We start from the raw sequence: 21,388 nt of genomic DNA, 5'->3' as shown, positions 1-21,388 counted from the left end.
TGACCTGTACCACTTTAGACTTCAAGATGAAGCCTTATGTGTCTCCATGCTTCTCTGTATGTATGTACAGTATACATGCATACAGAATCTCTGCACATAAAAAACTGTTGTCAGGAAAGTGACCAGGCTAGAACTCTGCCCCGATTCAGGTAACCATGTGCACTAGTGAAGACCAGCACAAGGGCTCTCACTAGTGTATATGCTTCGCTCCTCCCCCACTTCCCCAAATCCACTCAGAAGGGTCAGGAATACTCCCCAGAGCAGCACATAGGACGAGGAAAGATCAGAAGAGTGCAATGTTGAATTCCTCCCACTTATGTTTATGTTATCACCATTGGGCTGAGAGGATCCTCCAACGCTTGGTCCCCATTCCCCTGGTTAAAATGTAAAAATTGCATCTGTGGGGGATATTTTCCTTAGCAAAAAAGCGTTTTGGGGTGGGGGAATGGAGTCTGTGTGTGTATGCATGTGTTTGCTGAACTGCCTTGCAAGCAGCATATGCAGGCAAAGAGAGCATGGAAGGAGACAGCTGCTTTGGCTTGCTCCTGCTCCCCAGCTGGACAAGGCAGTGGCAGCCCAGTAGCAGCATCACAACAGAGCCCTTGCACTGCCTTCAGGGCACTCTGATGCAAATGCTGGGCTGCCTCTGCCTTGCCCAACCCATGTACCAAGCCGGCCTTGGATGGGGGAAGTGCGCTGGCCTGTCTCAGCTGCTGCTGCCTGTGGGGGGGGGTCTAATGGATCCCCCACCCAGTCTGCCGGAGACATGGTGGGGGTCTCCTTTAAACTTCTCCATTGAGAGGCAGGCAGCTGCACACCCCCAGTGGGGAAGTTTAAAGGAGCCCCCACCTCCCCATAATCCCTCCCCCCGCGTCCTCCTTATTGGCCTTCAAGATATGGGAACCTTATGCAGGCAGTTCTCAATTTGTGCATGTTCAGCGTTGGAAGAGAAGCAGGGTGGGCTTACACGTGTGATGACCTGGAATGTGACCCCCACATAAATGGGGGATTGCCTGTAAATTAAACTGAATTATATATTCATTTAATTTGTCTGTTGACATCCCATACTGACAATAAGTGCCTTATGATACTATAATTGTAGCAATTTTGCACTAGTGTTTGAGTAATAATACAACATTGTGATCATATATGTTTGTTTATTTTAAGACCACGGCAGTCATTAAGTAGTCTTGAAGCAGCAGTGAAGGGGATTGAGGAAATTCCTGCTTACCTTCCAAATGGCATAGCTCTGAAAGAGGCTGTAAAAAAGGCCAGAGACTGGCTACAGGAAGTGGAGGGCTTACAGGTAGGAAAGATATATTTACTCATCATCAGTGATGTTCATTAGTGATTTCACTCTGACTTCATTTGTTTCCGTAGACTGTGTGGTCTTCAACTGCTGGCAGAAATTTAAGTTGTACAACTGATGTTTCCTTAGGGTAGGGATGGGGAGCCTGTGATCCTTCAGATCTTGTTGGGACTCCCATCAACCCCAGCCAGCATGTAGTCCAGCAATATCAGGAGTCCCACAAGTTCTCCGTATCTGCCTTAGGTAGGCATGCAGCAGAATAATACAATTACTTTAATGTTTTTTTTAAATAATGTTTCTACACTGTTAGGTTGGTGGACGTGTGCCTGTGTTAGATACACTTGTGGAACTTGTGTCTAGAAGTCGCTCTATTCCAGTACATCTTGAATATCTGCCAAGATTAGAATCATTAGTTGCTGAGGTTCAAACTTGGAAAGAGTGTGCAAGCAATACTTTTTTGACTGAGAATTCACCTTATTCTCTTCTTGAGGTAAGCAGTTTATGGTGTATACATGTTTGCTTTCAATTCAGTATTTGTGATATATACCCACCACATAGAAATTAAGAGTCAAAGGCTGACTGAAATACCACAAGTATCTTGTTCACATCCACAGGGTACATCAACTGAAACTATCCCACAAAACTGGACAAGACACCTGACATAGATTTGTCCCAACTATGGTATTTGGATCACTATGAAATCAGTAATTTTGGCCTAAAATTGCCTAGCAAAACTCCCATAGCAGGCTTCTGAGGGTTCCAGCATACTGTTTCCTGTGGCAGATATCAGCAAACCTTTCACCTCTTTCAAAAGCTCTGCTGGACAGCTACTCGAGGATTTGATGGAGGCTGCAAACTAAGCCTTAATTGTTGCCTTCACCACTATGCAGTAGGCAGAATTATGTGTTCTAGTAGTAAATGTTCAGTTACCCTCACAGCAGGCCTTATGCCTATTGTGCTTAAGCCATTGTCTGGCCTGAAGCTCCACAGAAAACCACAGGGGCATTCAGGCTCCATTGTGCCAATGGCCTGTCACATCTCACCATTCCACAGTGAAACTAAGGCCTCCACATCTTATGCTGCCAGGAATTCACCTAGAATGCAAGAATCCATATTGACAAGTTCCTCACCAAGGCAAAGACAAAAGTATATGCTTTCTGTGTCAGGCCAGTGACAAACTTATGACTGATCCATGGTTGTCATGGAAGCCATGAAGTCCTGAGCTGGACCACATTAATCCTAATTGCCCCTCCAAAAGGTGGCTTTCATGGTTCAGAGAGGTCTATCAGGACGATGTTATACATGACTGTGTGCAGTAACTAGTTTGGCCCTTGAGATTCCCAGATAACTATGATATGGGAAGTGGGATTATACAAGAAGTAAGTGCTGGAACTGACCGCCCTCAAGGTTCAGGTGACTGATGACTATCAGATTTTAAAAGATGTATTTGCAATCTTCTGTTTAGTGTATGCCCCCTCCCATGTTTGTTCTTGGCTACAGCTCATGTTTAGTGATCAGTTAGCTTAACCATGAGTAAAAGGTAAGGTAAAGGTAAAGGACCCCTGGACCATGAGTAGCACTTCTGGTAAAGCATTAAGCCAAACCTTGGTTTAACGAGGTGTGGCACAATAGTAAAAAGTACTTGGGAGGAGTAAAATTATTGTGAGCTCCTCTCCAGGAGCCTACAAGTTTGTCTTGCTGTGTTTAGCTAAACAGGTCAGTGTCTTGTTGCATCTCTCTTTTTTTGACAGCGTGACCTTGCATAGAACATCCTGATTCGGATGGATCTTTATTGCTTTTGCCACAACAGACTAACACAGCTACTGTGGGTTGGTCATTTACAAGGAGGATACGATTATGTTGTTTTACACCAGGATGAATAATGGTTGTTCTGACTCTTCACCAGGTGTTGTGTCCAAGATGTGATATTGGAACATTGGGATTTAAAAGAAAAATGAAGAAATTAAAAGAGCCTGTCCCAAATGGAAAAAAGAAGAACACCAAATTAGAGAGTTTAAATGATTTGGAAAGAGCTTTATCTGAGAGTAAGGAAACTGCTGCTGCGGTATGTATACTGTTAGAAATGGGTTTGGAAATAGGTGTTCAGTAGATTAAGCTTTTCTCTTGCTTTGTTCTTTTATGATGCTTCATTTCTTCCATTTCCTTCGGTGTGGAGATGCACACTAATCCTTTTTTGTCTAGTACAGTCATACCTTGGGTCGTGAACGTGATCCATGCAGGAGGCACATTTGCAACCTGCAGCACCACGTCTGCTCATGCTCATGAGGCGATTTGGCGCTTCTGTGCATGACGTCATTTTGTGCTTCTGCACGAGCGCCAAAACCTGGAAGTAACCCGTTCCGGTACTTCTGGGTTCGGCACGGTTCGGAGCATTCGTAACCCGAGGTATGACTGTATATCTTTTTGTTTTCTCTCCCAAATAAAGAGGGCATGTTTTAATACATTTTTAAAAATGGACTTTCTGAGGATTGAGATAAGATGTGTTTGGGATGGATCTTCTGTTAATGAAAGTCAAGCCTCTTACTCTACATGTAAGAGTATCCCTTAACATTTGATGAAGTGTCAGACAATATGCCATTAAAAAAAAAGGTTCAAAAAGAATGCATCTGGTTTGACTACCTAGTTGGAATCATAGAATTGTAGAGTTTGCAGGGACCCTGAGGATCATCTAAAGCTTTCTTGCAAGATTTGGAGAAAATTATAGTTGAGCCCTTCAGTTTAAAAACCTTGCTCTGAGGAATTTGACTGTTTTCATCTCATTTTCTTCCAGATGGCCACACTTGGTGAAGCCCGCTTAAAGGAGATGGAAGCACTGCATTCGCTTAGAGCAGCAAATGAAAAAAAAATATTCTCCACTGAACAGGATGTAGAGATCAAAGTTTGTCTCTGCCAGAGTGAGCCCGCAGCACCAATGATACAGTGTGAACTATGCAGAGCGGTCTTCCATACCAGCTGTGTTTCAGTGCCCAGAACTTTGCAGGAACCTCGGGTGTGGCTCTGCCCTCACTGTCATAGATCTGAAAAGCCACCTTTAGAAAAGATTCTACCTTTACTGGCTTCCTTGCAGCGTATTCGAGTGAGACTGCCTGAGGGAGATGCTTTACGGTATATGATAGAGAGAACCGTGAACTGGCAACATAGAGCACAGCAGATGTTGTCCTCAGGGAATATAAAACTTATACAAGACAAAGTGGGCTCAGGTATACTGTACAGCAGATGGCAAACCATGGCAGGCCAGTTGCAAGAGACAAGTAAGGTAAGGTTCTCCTTGATAAGGGGAGCTCACCAGGATGTGTTGCGCAACATCCAACTGACACATTTATCTAAACTCTGAGCTAACAATACTGTGGTAAATTATTAAGGAATAAATTCCTTAATATGCTAATTCCCAGCCTTGGTTCACACACATTACTTAATGGATTGTCCTATTAGGCCATGAATTCTACTCTCCCTCCTTGATACGTAGCCTTGTTGTGGATTTAAGCTGCCTTATGTTCCTGTCCTAAACTGTATCATTTAGAATAAAGTAAATCCTCCTTATCAGTCTTGCATCTCTGGCCCTTCATCAGCTCCTCTGTCATGGACCTCCAGTCTGCTTGTGGACAAGCTGATCTGATGTCAGTCTGTTTAGCTGGGTTGGGATGAAACTTGTTTGACTATTTGTCTTGGGGGGGGGGTAACACCCCCTCCCCCAAGGTCTAATTAGATTTGACTATGTGGTATCACAAGGCCAAACTGGAGAGAAGGCAAAAATTTGCCATCATTTTAAAGTGGTGTAAATGTTGACCGCTCTAGTGTCTTCCCGAAATGAAATGGTTATGTGTTTTTCATGGAAAATGAGGCTCCTTTCTCCCCTACCTTAATGTGATAGTCTTTTGTCTGCAAAGGACAGGCACATCTTGCATGGCAATGTGAGATAAGCTTTGCTCAATCAGACTAAAGGTCTAGTGTGGTATCCTGTGTAGTACTTAATTTTGTATGTCATGAATCTACTGCCAAGGAATTTCATTGAGTTACCCCAATTTCTGATGTTATAAGAGAGAGTAAAAAATAAAACACTTTCACTTTCTCCATAACGTACAGTATAACATTGTTAACTTCTGTCACATTCCCATTTAATCATTTATTCTTATCTAAAAAGCCCCAAATCCATTCAGGAAGGTGATCAACAATGTTGGTTGCCCTTTTCTTTCCTGTTTTCTATGTGCCTTTTTTGAGACGAGGCAATCATAACATGGAATTTGCTTTTGTTACTTCTACACACAAGAGTTGACATTTTTCATTAGTTGTCTCTTTAACCCCCTAAAACTTTTTCCCCCAAGTCACAGACAGATTAGACCCTGTTACTGAATGTGTGGTTAGAATGTTTTGCCCCTTCACATTTCAATGGCTTTTCATTTGCTACTTTTTGCTGGCCGTCCACCCAGTTTGGTGAGATGCTTTTTGGAGTTCCTCACATGTTTGTTGAGTTTTCACAATCCTGGATAAATTGGTACTGTATTTACTGCAAACTTTGCTACGTCACCCCTAACTCCAGATCACTTATGACTAAATTAAATAGCATCTGCTCCAATACTGATAATGCCTACATGCATTACTCTGTTGTGGAAAATTGTTTATTCTTCACTTCTGCTTCCTGTTCCTTAATCAGTTTCCAGTCCAAAAGAGGACCTAATCCAGTGACTTCAGTTTGTTTTAGATGGTTATAATATTGTGTTTTAAATTGTTGTAGCCAGACATAGCACCTTATGGTGAAGAGTGGCTAATAAATTGAAATAATAATAATAGAACTTTCTAAAACTAAGATATTGGGCATGTCATTTTAATCAATTGTCAATTTAAAGTTACGTTTTAACACCATGATCATTCAAGTTCACAGCATGTTAAAGAAATAAGGTGGTGTTTAATTGCTTCTCTTTAATTAGGTTTCACAGACAATTGGTGCGACATCTTTCTCTTTGCCACATGACTGGAATAACAGACCCATGCATTTACACTCTCCTTTCTCTACAGGACAAAACTGCATCCCCCTTCATGGTAAGTATGCTGTACTTATCATTCATCAGTGTGAAATCCTAAACATAACATTATGAGCTCCTTTGTGTAGGGTCTTGTAGGCAGAGAGTTTGTAAAAATAATTTCAATTTGCTTGATGTGCTTTGGAAAGAAAAGTTTTAAAGCTTCACCATTTTTAAACTTCACCACTGATAATTAAAAATTATTTTGTTTGTCACTCTAGCCATTAGTGCAGAGCTGAATGAACTGATGATGGAAGCCCAACTACTACAGGTTTCACTACCCGAAATACAAGAGTTGTATGAGATCTTATTCACAAAGCAAAGCCCAGTTGCAAAGACAGAACAGAGGTCACCAGTAGGACCAACAAGTGAAAAGGTAAGCATTTAGGACTGGGGGCCATCTCAGAAAGGGAGTGATTGCTTGAATCTGCTGGTTTTGAAAATCTTGTTTTAATTGCTGTAATGTAAATATAGGCTCCCCCCCCCCTCATCAACAGTGCACATGCACACACAGAAGCATTTTCCTGTGTATCACTTTTATTTCTCCCCTCCCTCAACATCAGCCACCAGGAGATGATAGAGAGGGCACACTAGAAATCCAGCTCAGTTGTTTCTCTGTACCCCTTCCCCCCAAAAAAACATACCAGATGTGCAGTTGCAATGGAATTCTTACAAATGTTCTGTTGCATAAGCTTTGCCAAACCAAAGCTCTAATGTCCAGGTTTTTGTGACATTGCTCACAAGCTCCAAAAGTGGTTAGGGATAGCTTGCATGCTGTGGCAGTTCACAGCCGATATGTGTGCTCTCAATATTAATTCCCTTGCACTTAAAAGGTGACAGGAGGTTTTTTGTGTCTGTGTTGAAAAAATGGTAAAACTTTTCAAAAAAAAAATCTCATTCTTAAGTGCTATAAGAAAGAGATGCTGAAGTATTATGCTTAATATGTGCTTCTCATTAAATGTGTGAATGGTTACTGCATAGCATGCAGAAGTATAAGGAACTGGCTACGTGGTACTTTATGAACTTCTAATGCATGTTTCTTGTAGACTGATTTTTGTCGAGGGAAGAGAGATGGAATTTGCTCTGTGGAAAGGAAGCTGAAGAGACATTTTGAGAGAGGAGATTTCTGCGGTGAGATGAGAACACGAGTCAGAAAAATAGCTCCCAACAAGAAAAAACTGAAATTATCTCATTTGAGGGAACTGGGTACTAGCAAGCTGGAAAGAAACAGGTTGTTTGACATACAGCGGTCTGGTGAAAGCCAGTTGCTTCTTTCGGATATGTCCTTTTCTGAACAAGAAGAATCTGAAGATGAGGATGCCATCTGCCCAGCTGTCAACTGCCTGCAACCTGAAGGTGATGAGGTAAGTTGAAGGAAATATCTGTAAAGGATGTAAAAATGCATGGTTTGGTAGAATCATAGAGATGGAGGGGACATTGTAGGCCACCCAGGGCAAACAAACCCAGTTCTTTCAGCCTTTCACCCTAAGACTATTTTCTGAACACCAGTTTTTCTATCTCCTCAAAGTATTGTGCCCAGTACAGGATATGGTACTAGTAGACTGCTAGACTTGTAGCTACAGAAAACTTGCTAGCAAACAGATATAAAAGTGATGTACTATATTTGTTGTTGTGTGAAGACTTTTAACTCTCTCTTTGTGTCTAGGTGGACTGGGTCCAGTGTGATGGCTGCTGCAATCAGTGGTTCCATCAAGTATGTGTGGGTGTCTCTCCAGAAATGGCAGAAAAAGAAGACTACATATGTGTGAGCTGTACGGGAAAGGACTCCCCATATCGAAAGTAACATGCCTGATGAACATAAGGACTCTACAACAGAAGATTAGCTTTTTTCCCCCTCCATAAAGCCACTGGGCTGGTTTTAGAGCCAAGTTGCAAATGGTGCTACTTCTATCCTAATGGGATCATTTTTCAGACCTTAAAACAATTTGACACTTTTGTATTTTTATCCTTTAAGCTGTTTGTGGTTATTGAGGTTTGAAATGCTGACTGTTCAGACAGGGGTTTTTCGCCAGTTTGAAGGCATCAAAACATGCACCTTTTCATGTATAGCATTAAATTACCTCTTTGAAATTTACCAGCACATTTAATCAACTCTGTTTAGGTGCAAAACACTGCACTAAGAATTCCCATAATTCCTCTTTTTGAAGAAATCCCTGTTTACTCTTTTGAACATTTTTGAAAACTTTAGATTCCCCCCCCCCCTTTGATTTTGTAGACTAGGTTTATTTATCTGAGCAATAACTTCTGTGTCTGGTTTCAGTGACTGGAATTCTATTTCTGAACAGCGTGTGGTGCTTTTAGCATTGGTTAATGTACAGAAAGCAAATGTTTAGGTTCTAGTGTCACTGATGGACTAGTGATGTAGGAGACAAGAAAGCTCTGTAAAGTAATGGCCACAGCTGTATTTTGGCTTTTTCTTCTTTTTTGGTAGCTTGTATCAAATGTTGCAGTTTATATTGTGGAATAAACCCTTGGTTATGTTACAAAATTCAATGCTGGTGTCTTCAAAGATGTTGCATTGCAGCCGTTTCCCACCTTGATCACTTTTATGATGCATGTTTTCACATAATTATGTTTTTAAAAGCATCCATGCCATTGCATTTTGAGACGTCTTTCTTTCCTTAATCCCACAGAGCCTAGATCTGCCTTGTAAAAACCTACTTCTTCATTACCTGTGGCAAATAGGTGTAGAAACTTAACAAATCTGTTTTTTTTCTAAGACCACGAATGTGTAGGCAAGTGGGTTTTATGAGGTAGTAACTTTTGTAGATCTGTTTTACAAAGGTCTCTCAGATGATATAAATGATGGAAGGGCCTTGCTCAGTGTAGAGTCCATGCTCTGCAGGCAAAACATCCCAGGTTCAGTCCTCAGCATCTCTAGACTTGTCACAGAATTCTGATGGAAATTGGTGTGGAAAATGCCAATGTTCACTTATTTGTCCCATGTCTGAAACAGAAATCAATTCAGTGAATATGATTGGTATTTGCTCTTGTTTTGAGTTCGCCAGTGGTGCATGATTGATTGAGTCTTTCCCCATTTGTATTGAGTTCCCTGTGTATTGAAATGAATGACCATTGCATTGAAATGGTGTGTAATAACGTAATAATAGCAATTAATGTAAAACTCTGCCAAATTGGAAAGTGAGTCTAATAATGCAGTTTGTGTCAGAAGACAAACTGCAGCAGAATGGACATAAATGTCTTCTTCCATCCCTAGCATCTCCAGGTATGGGTGGGAGAGACCACTGCTTTAAACCCTGAGTGCCACTGCTAGTCAATACCTGAGCTAGATGGACTAATGGTCTGATTCAATATGAGAGTCAGGATTCATCTGTGAGCTTTGTCAGTACAAGCCCTGCCCAAGGCTATCTTATGTATTGGACTGGTGTTCCTTTTGGTGTCAATTCCTCATGGTATATATTTGCTCACTTCTGACTTCGGTAAGTTTTTGGACAGCAGTCTTCACAACCAGATGCCATTCTTTCCCAATTCATGGGTGACGAGAATACAGTTTGGAACTCTTGACCAGTGAGAAAAAGGACAGAAATATTCCTATCAGCTTTGATCTTCTTGCTTCTATCTCTATATAACTGCCACTACTAACATGTCCGACTGAGTTCAGAATCAATGTTATGTTAGATGATAGCTCAGTCAGCGGAGAATGAGACTCTTGACATACATTTGGCCTAAAATGTAACTTGCTAGCAGAACGAAAAAACATTGGCTGGCTGTTATTATTTTTTTTTAATGCCAAAAAATGCCAATACATTTAAAGCATAAAACATATTTGTAACACAAAAATCAAAAACTGGAATTCTTATTTACAGGCTTCTTATTTCATTTTAACTTCTGGAATTAGTGGTGGGAATATGCTATGGGATTAGTTCTTAAGACTTGCGCTGAATCTGACAGCTAGTGAGTACAAGCAGTACAAATTATGGATGCTATAGTCCAGGAGTTTCTTCTGTCTACCTTCAGCCCTTGTATTGGTTCCAGAATAGCAATGGAAACTGTGTTTTATAATAAAGTATTGTCCCAACTGCAATGGGTTGGCTGCACTGACCAGTAGCACTTTCAGAATTCCCATTACTTGAGAACAAAGCATATTAAGACAGCCTTCCCCAGCCTGGCACTTGCCAAATGTTGGGACTGCAGTTCTCATAATCCTTTACCCATTGTCGTGATGGCTGGGGTTGAGGGCAATTGGGAGTCTCAACATTTGGAGCACCAGCCTGAGGAAGGCTACCTGAGGGAAAGCCTTTCCTTGAAAGCCATGCCCAAAACAATCCTAATGCCACATTTATTTATTTATTTTAATAAATAAAGAGCATATTGATCAACACTTGGGCGGAGGGGCAGAATGAAAAATATTTTGCTCCTTTATGAAGAAACCTGTTCCAGAACTGTGTAGAAAAAGATTGTGTGTGAGAGAAATACTGTCCTAGGTGTGTTCCTTTCCAAAATGCTGTGTTGCTTGGGTGGAAAATCAGTGGACACCTCTGCTAGCAGATTCTGAGGGAACGTGATTTTTGCAGACTAGCTCTTCCTGCTGTAGTCAACCTATGCCACCTCCCATATTTTCAGAAGTGTCCCTCAACATTCGCTCTGATTTTGGGGAAATGCTTGTACCTGTGGGGGCAAGGAGGAAATGGTGAACAACCCCCTCTGTGATCATCCATTGGCTTAGCAGGAGCACCTGCTGAATCAAAAGTCCTCTTGTGAGCTTAAGAACACCAACGCGTATCTTTGAGTTGGCACAACTCATCCAAGTTATACAGTGGTACCTCGGGTTACAGACGCTTCAGGTTACAGACTCCGCTAACCCAGAAATAGTACCTTGGGTTAAGAACTTTGCTTCAGGATGAGAACAGAAATCACATGGCTGCGGCTTGGCAGCAGTTGGAGGCCCCATTAGCTAAAGTGATACCTCTAGGTTAAGAACGGACCTCCAGAACGAATTAAGTTCTTAACCGAAGGTACCACTGTACCATGAAAACACAAAGTAGCAGCATCAATAGAGTAGTAACAAAAGTTTTGTAGACTGTTCAGCCCTTAGATTTTCAGAAATGTACCCTCTTCGGACCAATAAACATCTCATTTCAATCAACAATGTTACCTTGGAGCCAGTGCTGCCAGCCTTTCCCCTTATGAGAGATGCATGTTTAAAGGTAAAAACATTATTTGCCCATGACAGTGTTTTTATTTTGGGGAGAGGGGAGCACCTATTGTATGGGAGTGTGAGAAAGAGTGGCCAATATTACATTGTTTTGCCAAGTTCCTGCAAAGGCCCTCAGCTTTGAAAGCACTGCATTGTGGGAAGGAAACAAAAAACCAGACTTTATCATATCACCACTGCACAGCCAGCATGAGATTGGGTTACATACAGTGGTCTGGTTGGTTCCCTGTACAATAGTGAGGTTATTACAGAGAGATTGCCATCATTTTGACAGAGTCAGATCTAGAACATAAGGACGCTGGTATAAGAAAACACTGTGATCTTTCATATGGAAGCACTTAAATAGGGTTGTTTTGTCACCATGCCGGTCTATGCAAAGCAGTGTTTTCAAGCATTTACTCTAGAACGCATGGGTGCTGATGTAACAAGCCAGTGCTGGAAACATTTAAATTGTCACCGTGTTGATCTGTGCAAAGCGTTGTCCTCTCAGGCATTCTCTTTTGTGAAAGCCATTGCACAACAAAGCCAGTTAGGGAGCTTTGTCTTAAAATAGCAACAATGAAATTGGGTTAGTACAAACACTGTATTGGTAATAGGCCAGAAATAATAATGTCTCTGTTCATCTGGATGTTTATAGGCTCTGTCATGCACTTCACTGGCATGACACATGTCTCACTACTGCCTGCTCATGAGATCTGAACTGGCATATTTAATTCTGGCTACAACCCAACTTTACCTCAGAATGTGCTAGTTCAAAAGAAAGATGCCTATAGTCAGACCATGCTTGTGGTTTCATGCATCCATCTGCAGGACAAACAATGGGATATTTATAGGACATGTTGGATTTGTGAAAAATCCACACATTTTTGTCTGTGGTTTTTGCATGTTTAATTAAATGCATTTCAGCCACTCTCAGAAGAGCATTGCAAGCCCTTCAGCAGTTTGCTTCAGCATGCAATGGGGGGTGGGGTGGAGGAAAAAGAACTTTGCTACGTATTGATGCTGCAGGACATTTGTTAAACGTGCCACATAATACTTGTTCTGCACTTGTAATAAATCTGTCTTTTAGTGTGGCAGCACATACATTGGAACTTCCTGTGAATGAGGTCAGGTAGTAGGCACTTTCACTGTAATCTTAATGGTGCCTGTTTGAAACATCTTTTGTTTAGGCAAGCCCTCCAGGCATGTAGAAGTTGCAAGTATTTTTTTCTTTTCAGCTCTGATTAATAAAAGTCTCTCATCATCATCATTATTATATTTATATATCAACTTCGATTTGAAATTACAAGGCAATGTACAATAAAAAACACACAGTACAAAATAAATCAGCAGACAATAGACAAGGACAGACATAAAATTTATAAATGCAACCACATTCTGGTCAATTCTTAGGGCCTCTTGGTGCAGCCTTTGTATTTTGTATCCTCCATAGCACCCGTCCAATCCATATAAGGGAAGTCAGCTGTGGCAATACAGTGTAGCCCTTCAGTTCTCCTGTTCTTCCAGGGCTGTATGAGCAGTTGGCTTAAGAAAGCAGCCCTTATTGGGCTTTCAGCAATCTTCTCTCTTTACTGCCTCACCACTATGTGAAGTACAGTCAAGAGAATCATGCCAAGCTACAGCTCTGCTTGCTTTTAGCTCATAGTTCACTACTGAGAAGGATGGGTGAGTGGGAGGGCATTTTAATTCTGATGGTGGCAGTGAGGGGAAAAATGCTTGGTTTTTTAGAGACACAATATTGTGTATGCACAGTGATGGCTGTTCATTAATAGCAATCATGCATGCTATCCAGCAGGGGCCCATGACATGTATACAACCATGTGCCATCTCAAATAAATTTTTTTTCTGGTCACCACTGACCTAACTTTTGATATCAGGGACACCCAGAGGAGCTCTGATTACCTTAATATCCAGACAGTGGGAGCTTGCAGTCCTTTCAGATGCCCCTTCAGTACATCTCCACATTTTACCACTGCTCAGCTGACTGTCCAGAGCTTTGCAATGGCCAGAACAAATCAGAATGAATGTAAAGAATGAGAGTAAGCCCATTTCAATCAGGGTTCCCTAACTGGTCAGAAATAAGTTCGTATAGTCCCTCGGCAGTCAAGAAGCAAGGTCATTTCTCCTCCCTTTTGTCTTGTTATTTATTTTAAATTTTATTGATTAAATTTGTATACCACCCTTCATCTGATGATCGCAGGGCCGTTTGCAACATACAAAATGAAAACAAAAAACACATCATAATTATCCTCATTCTCATCAACAAACAAACCAATAACCAGTAGGGAGGAACATGTGATCTTCGTTGGACTCCAACTCCCACCATTCCCAGCCAGCGTAACCAATGGTCAGGGGGTGAAGGAAGCAAAACATTCCCCACCCCCTGCTTTAAGATGTAGGTGAACAGTCAATTTTTGTATTGTATCTGCCCATCCCTGTTTCCAGCAAAAGCTATTGAGCTGGACCCCTAAGCCAGGCAAAAATGGATGGATCCCACCGTCCATTTTTTTATTTCAAAAGTCAGCCTGTTCAGTCAAGGCGGGCGAGTCTGAATGGGGTCAAGAAAGGAGCATGGTAGCGGGGACATGCTGGAGACCTGCGAAAGGGGATCCATCTTCACCCTGGACAAAGTGGTGAAGCGAAACACCAACAAGGAGACCTGGCTGGTCATCAGTGGGCGTGTGTACAACGTCACCCGCTTCCTCAGTGAGCATCCAGGTGGAGAGGAGATTCTGCTCTCAATGCCATTGAGAACTTTGAAGATGTTGGCCACTCTTTGGATGCCCGAGAGATGCTTGACCAATGCCTTATAGGAGAGTTTCGTCCGTATGGCAGTAATCCTAATGCCTCCAAGGTTCCAAACAAGTCTTCCTCGAAAGAATGAAGTTTCTGGACAGTCTGGCTGATCCCTGTTTTGGGAGCCATAGTCTTGGGACTGATGTATCCCTACTACATGATGGATGGGAAATTCTGATTTGACCTTGCTGAACCTTTAGGACTGGAAACCATGCCTTGCCACTAAAAATGGGGTTTTACTAAATTTGATGAACATAGATTTTGTCCTTCACTTGCACCAGCCAGTCCAGCAGCCCTGCTGTCTGCAAAGCTAAGCAGGAATTTGGTGGGGCTCACTGCTATCTTTCTTGTAACTGCAGAAACAGCAACTTCCTGCCATTCCATGGCATGGCATTTCTGTCACCATTGACCATGAGTCACTTTTCATCCAGCAGCTTCTGGCTTGTCGTGATGGTGCCTCTGACCCATGCCAGCCTGTCCCATTAAGTACCAGCAGAATGAGATGACATGCTGTCAACATTTCTCTTTAGCAGACCAGCAAGAGAAATAGCTTCACCAGCACAGCGCAGACTGGGAACAGCGGTACACCTGCCTCTTCTCGGGTGTTTTCCTTCAGCTTCTTTCCGTACATGGTTTTTTGAAACGGTTAAATGGGTACATTTTTCTTTCAGTCTTCTGCTTTACATAGTCTACCTTTTTAATCTGCCTGATCTGTAATAAAGGACTCCTCCAATTTTTTTTTTAAAAAGTAAAAGTTGTCAGCCTAAGGATGCGATGCTTCCATCCGAGCTGCAGGGGGCGTTCTCCGAGAACCGGTTCCGGCGGGATCCTCGCCGGCGCCGCTCTCCGCGCGAGAGCACGTCGTTGCGTGCGCGTTTGGCGCGCGGTGGCGGCAGCAGCCGCGGCCCTCAGCCCGCCTAGTGCCGCCTCACCCGCACCCGCTGCTGCCTTTCCTCCCGCCTCGCGCTTCCTCCCCGCCCCCCCCCAGCCCCGCGGAGCTTCTCCCTCGCCCTTGCTGCTGCTCTCCTCAGGGGCGCGGCGGGATGGCGGGCGTCGCGTCGGGCGTGGGGCCGGGCCCTGTGGCTCAGGGGCTGAAGGAGGCGCTGGTGGAGACCCTGAACGGCATCCTGTGCCCGGTGCAAGGGGTGCGCGCCGCTGCCGAGGAGCAGGTGAAGGTGCTGGAGGTCACGGAGGGTGAGTGTGGGGGCAGCAACGGCCGACCGGGCGGCGGGGGGGGGGAGGCTCTGAGGGGAGCCGAGCCTCCCGCTTCTTCCCTTTTGTGGGCCTCGGGTCTCCCCGGCCAGGGCGATGGGCAGAGGAGGAGATGGAGCTGCTCCTCGGTTTCCCAGTTCTGGATTAACTCCTTTTTTTGGGATGGCCTTTTGTGGGGCAGGGGCTGGAAGGGACTTTTCGCAGAGCTCGAGGTGGGCGGGGAAACTCGGGTCCTGCCTCTGCTGCCACCGGTTCCGCGCTCTCTTCAGGGTCCTGCCCCAGTCTCGCCTCTTCTTCGGCACCGGAGATGCCGAGGCTTCCTTTCCAAGTCGTCCGGAGTTTATATGTCTCGGAGTGGGCTTCCTCCGGCGGCCCCGCTCCTCCTTTCGTGCCCATTGTGTATGTAAGGCATAAATCGGCCTTCGTCTGGTGAGTGTCGTCGGCCAGACCCTAAGGGGCGCCGCAGCTGTGCGACCACACAACTACTACAGGGTGCAGTTAAAAAGTGGCTCCCTCCCTTTTGTGCTAACGGCGGGTCCTTGGTCAGAAAAGGTTGAAGAGGGTTCCTCATGGGATAAGGTTGGGTGATGGGGGAGGAGGGGGCTTTGTCTGGGCGCCTTGCTGAAGTTCGCCTATAAAGCAGCCTTAAGGGTTTCCAAGCTAAATTATTCAGACTTTAAAGAGCAACACTGAACTGAGTGAGATAGTAATATCTCTGTAGTAAAATTGGTTGGCCTAAAGGGTTGCGTACAGCCGGGTTTTAATGAGAAAAAGCTGTGCTCATTAAGTGTAATAGAATTAAATAGAGATGTAGATCTTAAAGCCTTCTGCAGAAATGTTTCTAAAAGGTGTTCTCTCCTACTTAAGACTAGCTTAGGTGTATACAGTACCTGTCACAGGGTATACTGTCTTTCTCCCACTTCTCCTCTGGAGCATTGTTATGCTCACTGTGATAAGCTAGCTGTGGGAGTGCCTGGTATGTAAATATTCCCACACAGATTGTGATCTACCATGTGAACTGGTGAAGATCAACAAGGTCTGAAGCATTGCATGTCTGAATTGCAGAGTCTGAATGTGTTGATACTTCACTCCATAATTTCCAAATTAGGCTTTTTAAATGTCCTCTAAAACCCATTTAAACTCCATAGATTTAGACATAGCAGTTCCATAAACATAATAAATTACTTCAGTTTAATGTAGAGAGTTATAATAAGTTCTGAATTCTGTGTGGTTATCAGTTGTTTGTGTGTGTGTTATATGTGTTGATATATACCCATATGCATACATACATACATACATACATGTGTGCTTATATGTGGTTAGATCCAACTCCCACCAGTCTCAGCCAGGACAATCAGTCATCAGGGGTAATAAGACGTGTATTCCAACCATTAGCTGATGGACACCATGTGTCCCAACCCTGTTCTAAGGAAATTAATTTCTCCTGCCAAAATACCACAATAGAAAAAAAATCTGCTTTAGCTTTATTTATCGATTTTTGAATTATTTATGTGCTTATACGTTAGGAATATTTTGTTAAAATATTTAAAAACTATGTTTTCCATAGCAAATTCAAGTTAAATAAGCCTTTAAGAAATTTATCTCCTTTCCCTCTCTTGCCACCCCCAGTCTGGTAACTTAAATGACTAATGAGAAGAAAATTCCTGAGATTGTAGTATGTAATGTGTTGTGGGCAGATAGGATTGCTACTTGGTCACTGTTGTGCAAACGTGTTATGCAGGCAAGTGGAGCTATATGGGGGTGGGAGGCATAACTACCTACCGTATTTTTTGCTCTATAGGGTGCACCGGACCATAGGGCGCGCCTAGTTTTTAGGGGGGGAAATAAAGGAAAAAAATTATCCCCCCCCCCAGCCCCAAAGAGCAAAGAAGCCAAGACAGCGAGCAGGATCCATCCCGCTGGCTGTTTTGGCTTCCTCCGAAGACTTGCGGATAGCTGCCTGAAGCCTGGAGAGCGAGAGGGGTTGGTGCGCACCGACCCCTCTTGCTCTCCAGGCTTCAGCGAAAGCCTGCATTCGCTCCATAGGACGCACCATAGGACGCACACAAATTTCCCCTTCATTTTTGGAGGGGAAAAAGTGCGTCCTATAGATTGAAAAATACGGTACTTTCAGAAGCAAGTTATGAACAATATAGCACTTTTGTGATGCTGTTCTTGTTGTTTGAAAGCTGTCATTGCTTGAAGGAGAAGTACCAATATTTATGCGTATTTGTACTATATTTTCTGGTTTTGTCTGTTTTAAGCAGTTTGATTATGTCACTTCAAAGGGAACTTCCTTCAGACACCCAACCCAGCTGAAGCTTCTCCCAATGTGGTTTCTTTCAGTTGATGAACTTTTATCTCTGGCACAACTTAATTGGAGATGTCTGCTGAGTAAAGTACAAATGTGTGTTGAGGTATTGGTGGAGAGGGCAGAAAGATTAATCGTACAAAGAGGACAGAGATGGCACTATTAAAGTGTCACTAATTATTGCAATAAAAGAAATCAGTTGTATAGCCTTCTGAGAAGGCTTATCCATGAGGCTTCTTCACATAGGATTAAGCTTTAATGATGTATATTTTAAGATCAGAAGTAAGTTGTGCATGTTTTCTTTGTAACTTAGCTTTATCCGTACCTATCCTGCAAGCCAGCCCACTTTTTTTGCTTAATTCTTACATTTCAAGAGCTGATTGCACTAAGGAATGCTGGATTGAAGAGAATTTATAGCAAACTATTGTGTATGAAAGTATGAGAGTGCCATAGGTCATCACAATAGGATAATACTAGCCTGCTGAAAACTCTAGGCTGCCTCATTATTTTTTTTGAGAGCTCGTAAAAATATTAAACAGGAAACAGCTTTGGACTCACTTTTCCAATGCTTAGAGTACACCAAGTCATAAACTATCCTTAAAACACAAAACTTAACCATATTCTTGAGCATGTGGGGAAGAGACATTATGAGACACTCCAGATAATGGCCTTTTAAAACAATTGAAGCCAAATGTCAAACTATATGAAATTTCATTTGGTGAAAGGTGGGGAGAAAGAAAAGGGAAGGCAAAAACACACAGAGAGACTTAAAATGAACTAAGTAAATATCTTGACTTAGCTAGTTAGATATTTCAGAGCACCTAGCAGAAAAGAGATTCAGAGAGAAATCATCTGTGGTCACCTGGCTGAAAGGTTTCAAAACACTGTTGATGGAAACTTATTTTTTTATATATATAATTTTTATTAAATTTTATTTTTAAAAATTGACAAAACGTCCATCTTACATATAATATATAAAAACCACTTCACCATCTTTGCTTAAGACTTCCCTCCTACTTAACTAATGGTTTTCCTAATTATACTCTGATATTGCATTTTGTCCCTTCATGGATCACTGCCTTGTTGTGGTGCAGGGGCTTGAATACTCAGAGATGCTATGAGCTATGCCATGCAGGGCCACCCAAGATGGACAGCTCATAGTGGAGAGTTTTGACCAAACGTGATCCACCTGGAGCAGGAACCGGCAAGCCACTCCAGTATCCCTGCCAAGAAAACTCCATGTACAAAGACAACAGACATATAAAAGTTATGACGCTGGAAGATGAGCCCCTCAGGTCAGAAGGCGTCTAACATGCTACTGAGGAAGAGCAGAGGACAAGTACAAGTAGATTCAGAGCTGATGAAGCGGCTGGACCAAAGCTGAAAGGTCGCTCAGTTGCGGATATGCTTGGAAGCAAAAGGAAAATCCAATGCTGTAAAGAAAAATATTGCATAGGAACCTGGAATTTAAGAACCATGAACCTTGGTAAGTTGGATGTGGTCAAAAATGAGATGGCAAGAATAAATATTGATATCCTGGGCATCAGTGAACTAAAATGGACGGGAATGGGCGAATTCAGTTCGGATTACCACCATATCTACTACTGTGGGCAAGAATCCCGTAAAAGAAATGGAGTGACCCTCATAGTCAACAAAAGAGTGGCAAAAGCTGTACTGGGATGCAATCTCCAAAATGATAGAAAGATCTTGATATAAATCTAAGGCAGACCTTTTAACATCACAGTAATCCAAGTTTATGCACCAACCACTGGTGCTAAAGAAACTGAAATTGACCAATTCTATGAAGACTTACAACACCTTCTAGAAATGACACCAAAGAAGGATGTTCTTCTCATTATAGGGGATTGGAATGCTAAAGTAGGGAGTCAAGAGATAAAAGGAACAACTTTTCCAACAACACAAGAGACAACTCTACAAATGGACATCACCAGATGGGCAGCATTGAAATCAGATTGATTATATTCTCTGCAGCCAAAGATGGAGAAGCTCTATACAATCAGCAAAAACAAAACCTGGAGCTGACTGTGGCTCAGATCATCAGCTTCTTATAGCAAAATTCAAGCTTAAACTGAAGAAAGTAGGAAAAACCACTGGGCCGGTAAGATACAATCTAAATCAAAATCCCCGGCATGTAATGCCTTAAGAGAGAATATTATGAAAATGATATACAGGTGGTACATGACACCAGTCAAGCTTGCAAAAATATATCATTTGCCCGAGAATAAATGTTGGAAATGTAAAGAAAATGAAGGTACATTCTTTCACCTTTGGTGGACATGCCCAAGGATTAAGGCTTTCTGGGAGATGATTTATAACGAAATGAAAAAGATATTTAAATATACTTTCTTGAAAAAACCAGAGGCCTTTCTCCTGGGCATGGTTGGCCAATTGGTGCCAAAGAAGGATAGAACTTTCTTTATGTATGCTACAACAGCAGCAAGAATACTCATTGCGAAGTATTGGAAGACACAAGATCTACCCACCCGGGAAGAATGGCAGATGAAGGTGATGGAGTACATGGAACTGGCGGAAATGACTGGCAGAATCCGAGACCAGGGAGAAGAGTCGGTAGAAGAAGATTGGAAGAAATTTAAAGTCTATTTACAGAAGCACTGTAAAATTAAGGAATGTTAGAGGGAGGTTGGAATGAAGTTAAGTGGTTTTAGCAATAATGTTGTTAAGGGGTACGTAAAAATGGATTGCTAACATGTAAAAATGTAAAATTATAATTTATTTTGATAAAGTATCAAGATAAATGTAAAAAGGGTAAGAACTTGTTGAAACAACTATTGAACTAGAATACAAAAGAGGGAGGTGCGAGGAGGTCAGGGAAATAAGTAAATGAAAGACAAGATATGGAAAGATTGAAATGTTTTTAATTGTGTTTTTTTTACTCTTTTTGTACTTTGTATTTTTTTGTTTTCTTTTTTTCTCTTTTTTCAATTTTGTAATCTTTTTGAAACTTTAATAAATATTATTATTAAAAAAAAAAAACAAATCCCTTATGAATACACCGTGGAAGTGAGGAATAGGTTTAAGGATTTAGATTTGGTGGTCAGGGTGCCTGAAGAACTATGGATGGAGGCTCGTAACATTATACAGGAGGCAGCAACGAAAACCATCCCAATGAAAAGGAAATGCAAGAAAGCAAAGTGGCTGTCCAACGAGGCCTTACAAATAGTGGGGGAGAGAAGGCAAGCGAAATGCAAGGGAAGATAGTGAAAGATACAGGAAATTGAATGCAGATTTCAAAAAATAGCCAAGAGAGACAAGAAGGCCTTCTTAAACGAGCAATGCAAAGAAATAGAGGAAAAAAATAGAATGGGAAAAACCAGAGATCTGTTAAAAAAAATTGGAGATATGAAAGGAACATTTCGTACAAAGATTACCATAATAAAGGACAAAAGTGGTAAGGACCTAACAGAAGCAGAAGACATCAAGAAGAGGTGGCAAGAATACACAGAGGAATTATACCAGAAAGATATGGATGGCTCGTACACCCC

General features: G+C 42.2%; 2 protein-coding genes and 1 long non-coding RNA gene across 4 annotated transcripts in view; 2 read left to right on the top strand and 1 right to left on the bottom strand.

The window, feature by feature from the left end:
- The window catches only part of KDM5B (lysine demethylase 5B), a 49,039-nt gene extending 40,177 nt beyond the window's left edge, over nucleotides 1-8,862 (top strand). For both annotated transcript variants that reach the window (XM_081866590.1, XM_081866589.1), the window contains 8 exons: nucleotides 1,168-1,306; nucleotides 1,620-1,799; nucleotides 3,216-3,374; nucleotides 4,101-4,586; nucleotides 6,256-6,367; nucleotides 6,570-6,724; nucleotides 7,395-7,712; nucleotides 8,015-8,862. In XM_081866590.1, coding sequence (XP_081722716.1) covers nucleotides 1,168-1,306; nucleotides 1,620-1,799; nucleotides 3,216-3,374; nucleotides 4,101-4,586; nucleotides 6,256-6,367; nucleotides 6,570-6,724; nucleotides 7,395-7,712; nucleotides 8,015-8,152 — 1,687 coding nt within the window. In that variant the 3' untranslated portion in view covers nucleotides 8,153-8,862. The remainder of the gene's footprint in view (nucleotides 1-1,167; nucleotides 1,307-1,619; nucleotides 1,800-3,215; nucleotides 3,375-4,100; nucleotides 4,587-6,255; nucleotides 6,368-6,569; nucleotides 6,725-7,394; nucleotides 7,713-8,014) is intronic.
- On the bottom strand, nucleotides 8,203-13,582 carry LOC309344319. Its single transcript, XR_014157685.1, has 2 exons — nucleotides 13,448-13,582; nucleotides 8,203-10,998 (listed from the first exon to the last, which is right to left on the bottom strand). It is a non-coding gene; the product is annotated as an uncharacterized lncRNA (long non-coding RNA).
- A 1,651-nt stretch (nucleotides 13,583-15,233) lies between these two features.
- IPO9 (importin 9) overlaps nucleotides 15,234-21,388 on the top strand; it is a 35,508-nt gene continuing 29,353 nt past the window's right edge. Inside the window, exon 1 of the mRNA XM_081864734.1 lies at nucleotides 15,234-15,535. Coding sequence (XP_081720860.1) covers nucleotides 15,385-15,535 — 151 coding nt within the window. The 5' untranslated portion in view covers nucleotides 15,234-15,384. The remainder of the gene's footprint in view (nucleotides 15,536-21,388) is intronic.

This window comes from Podarcis erhardii (assembly GCF_964252035.2).
Source record: "Podarcis erhardii genome assembly, chromosome: 6".
Taxonomy (NCBI): domain Eukaryota; kingdom Metazoa; phylum Chordata; class Lepidosauria; order Squamata; family Lacertidae; genus Podarcis; species Podarcis erhardii.
The sequence above is the reverse complement of the archived record's forward strand: the minus strand, read 5'-3'. Positions and strand labels throughout refer to the sequence as shown.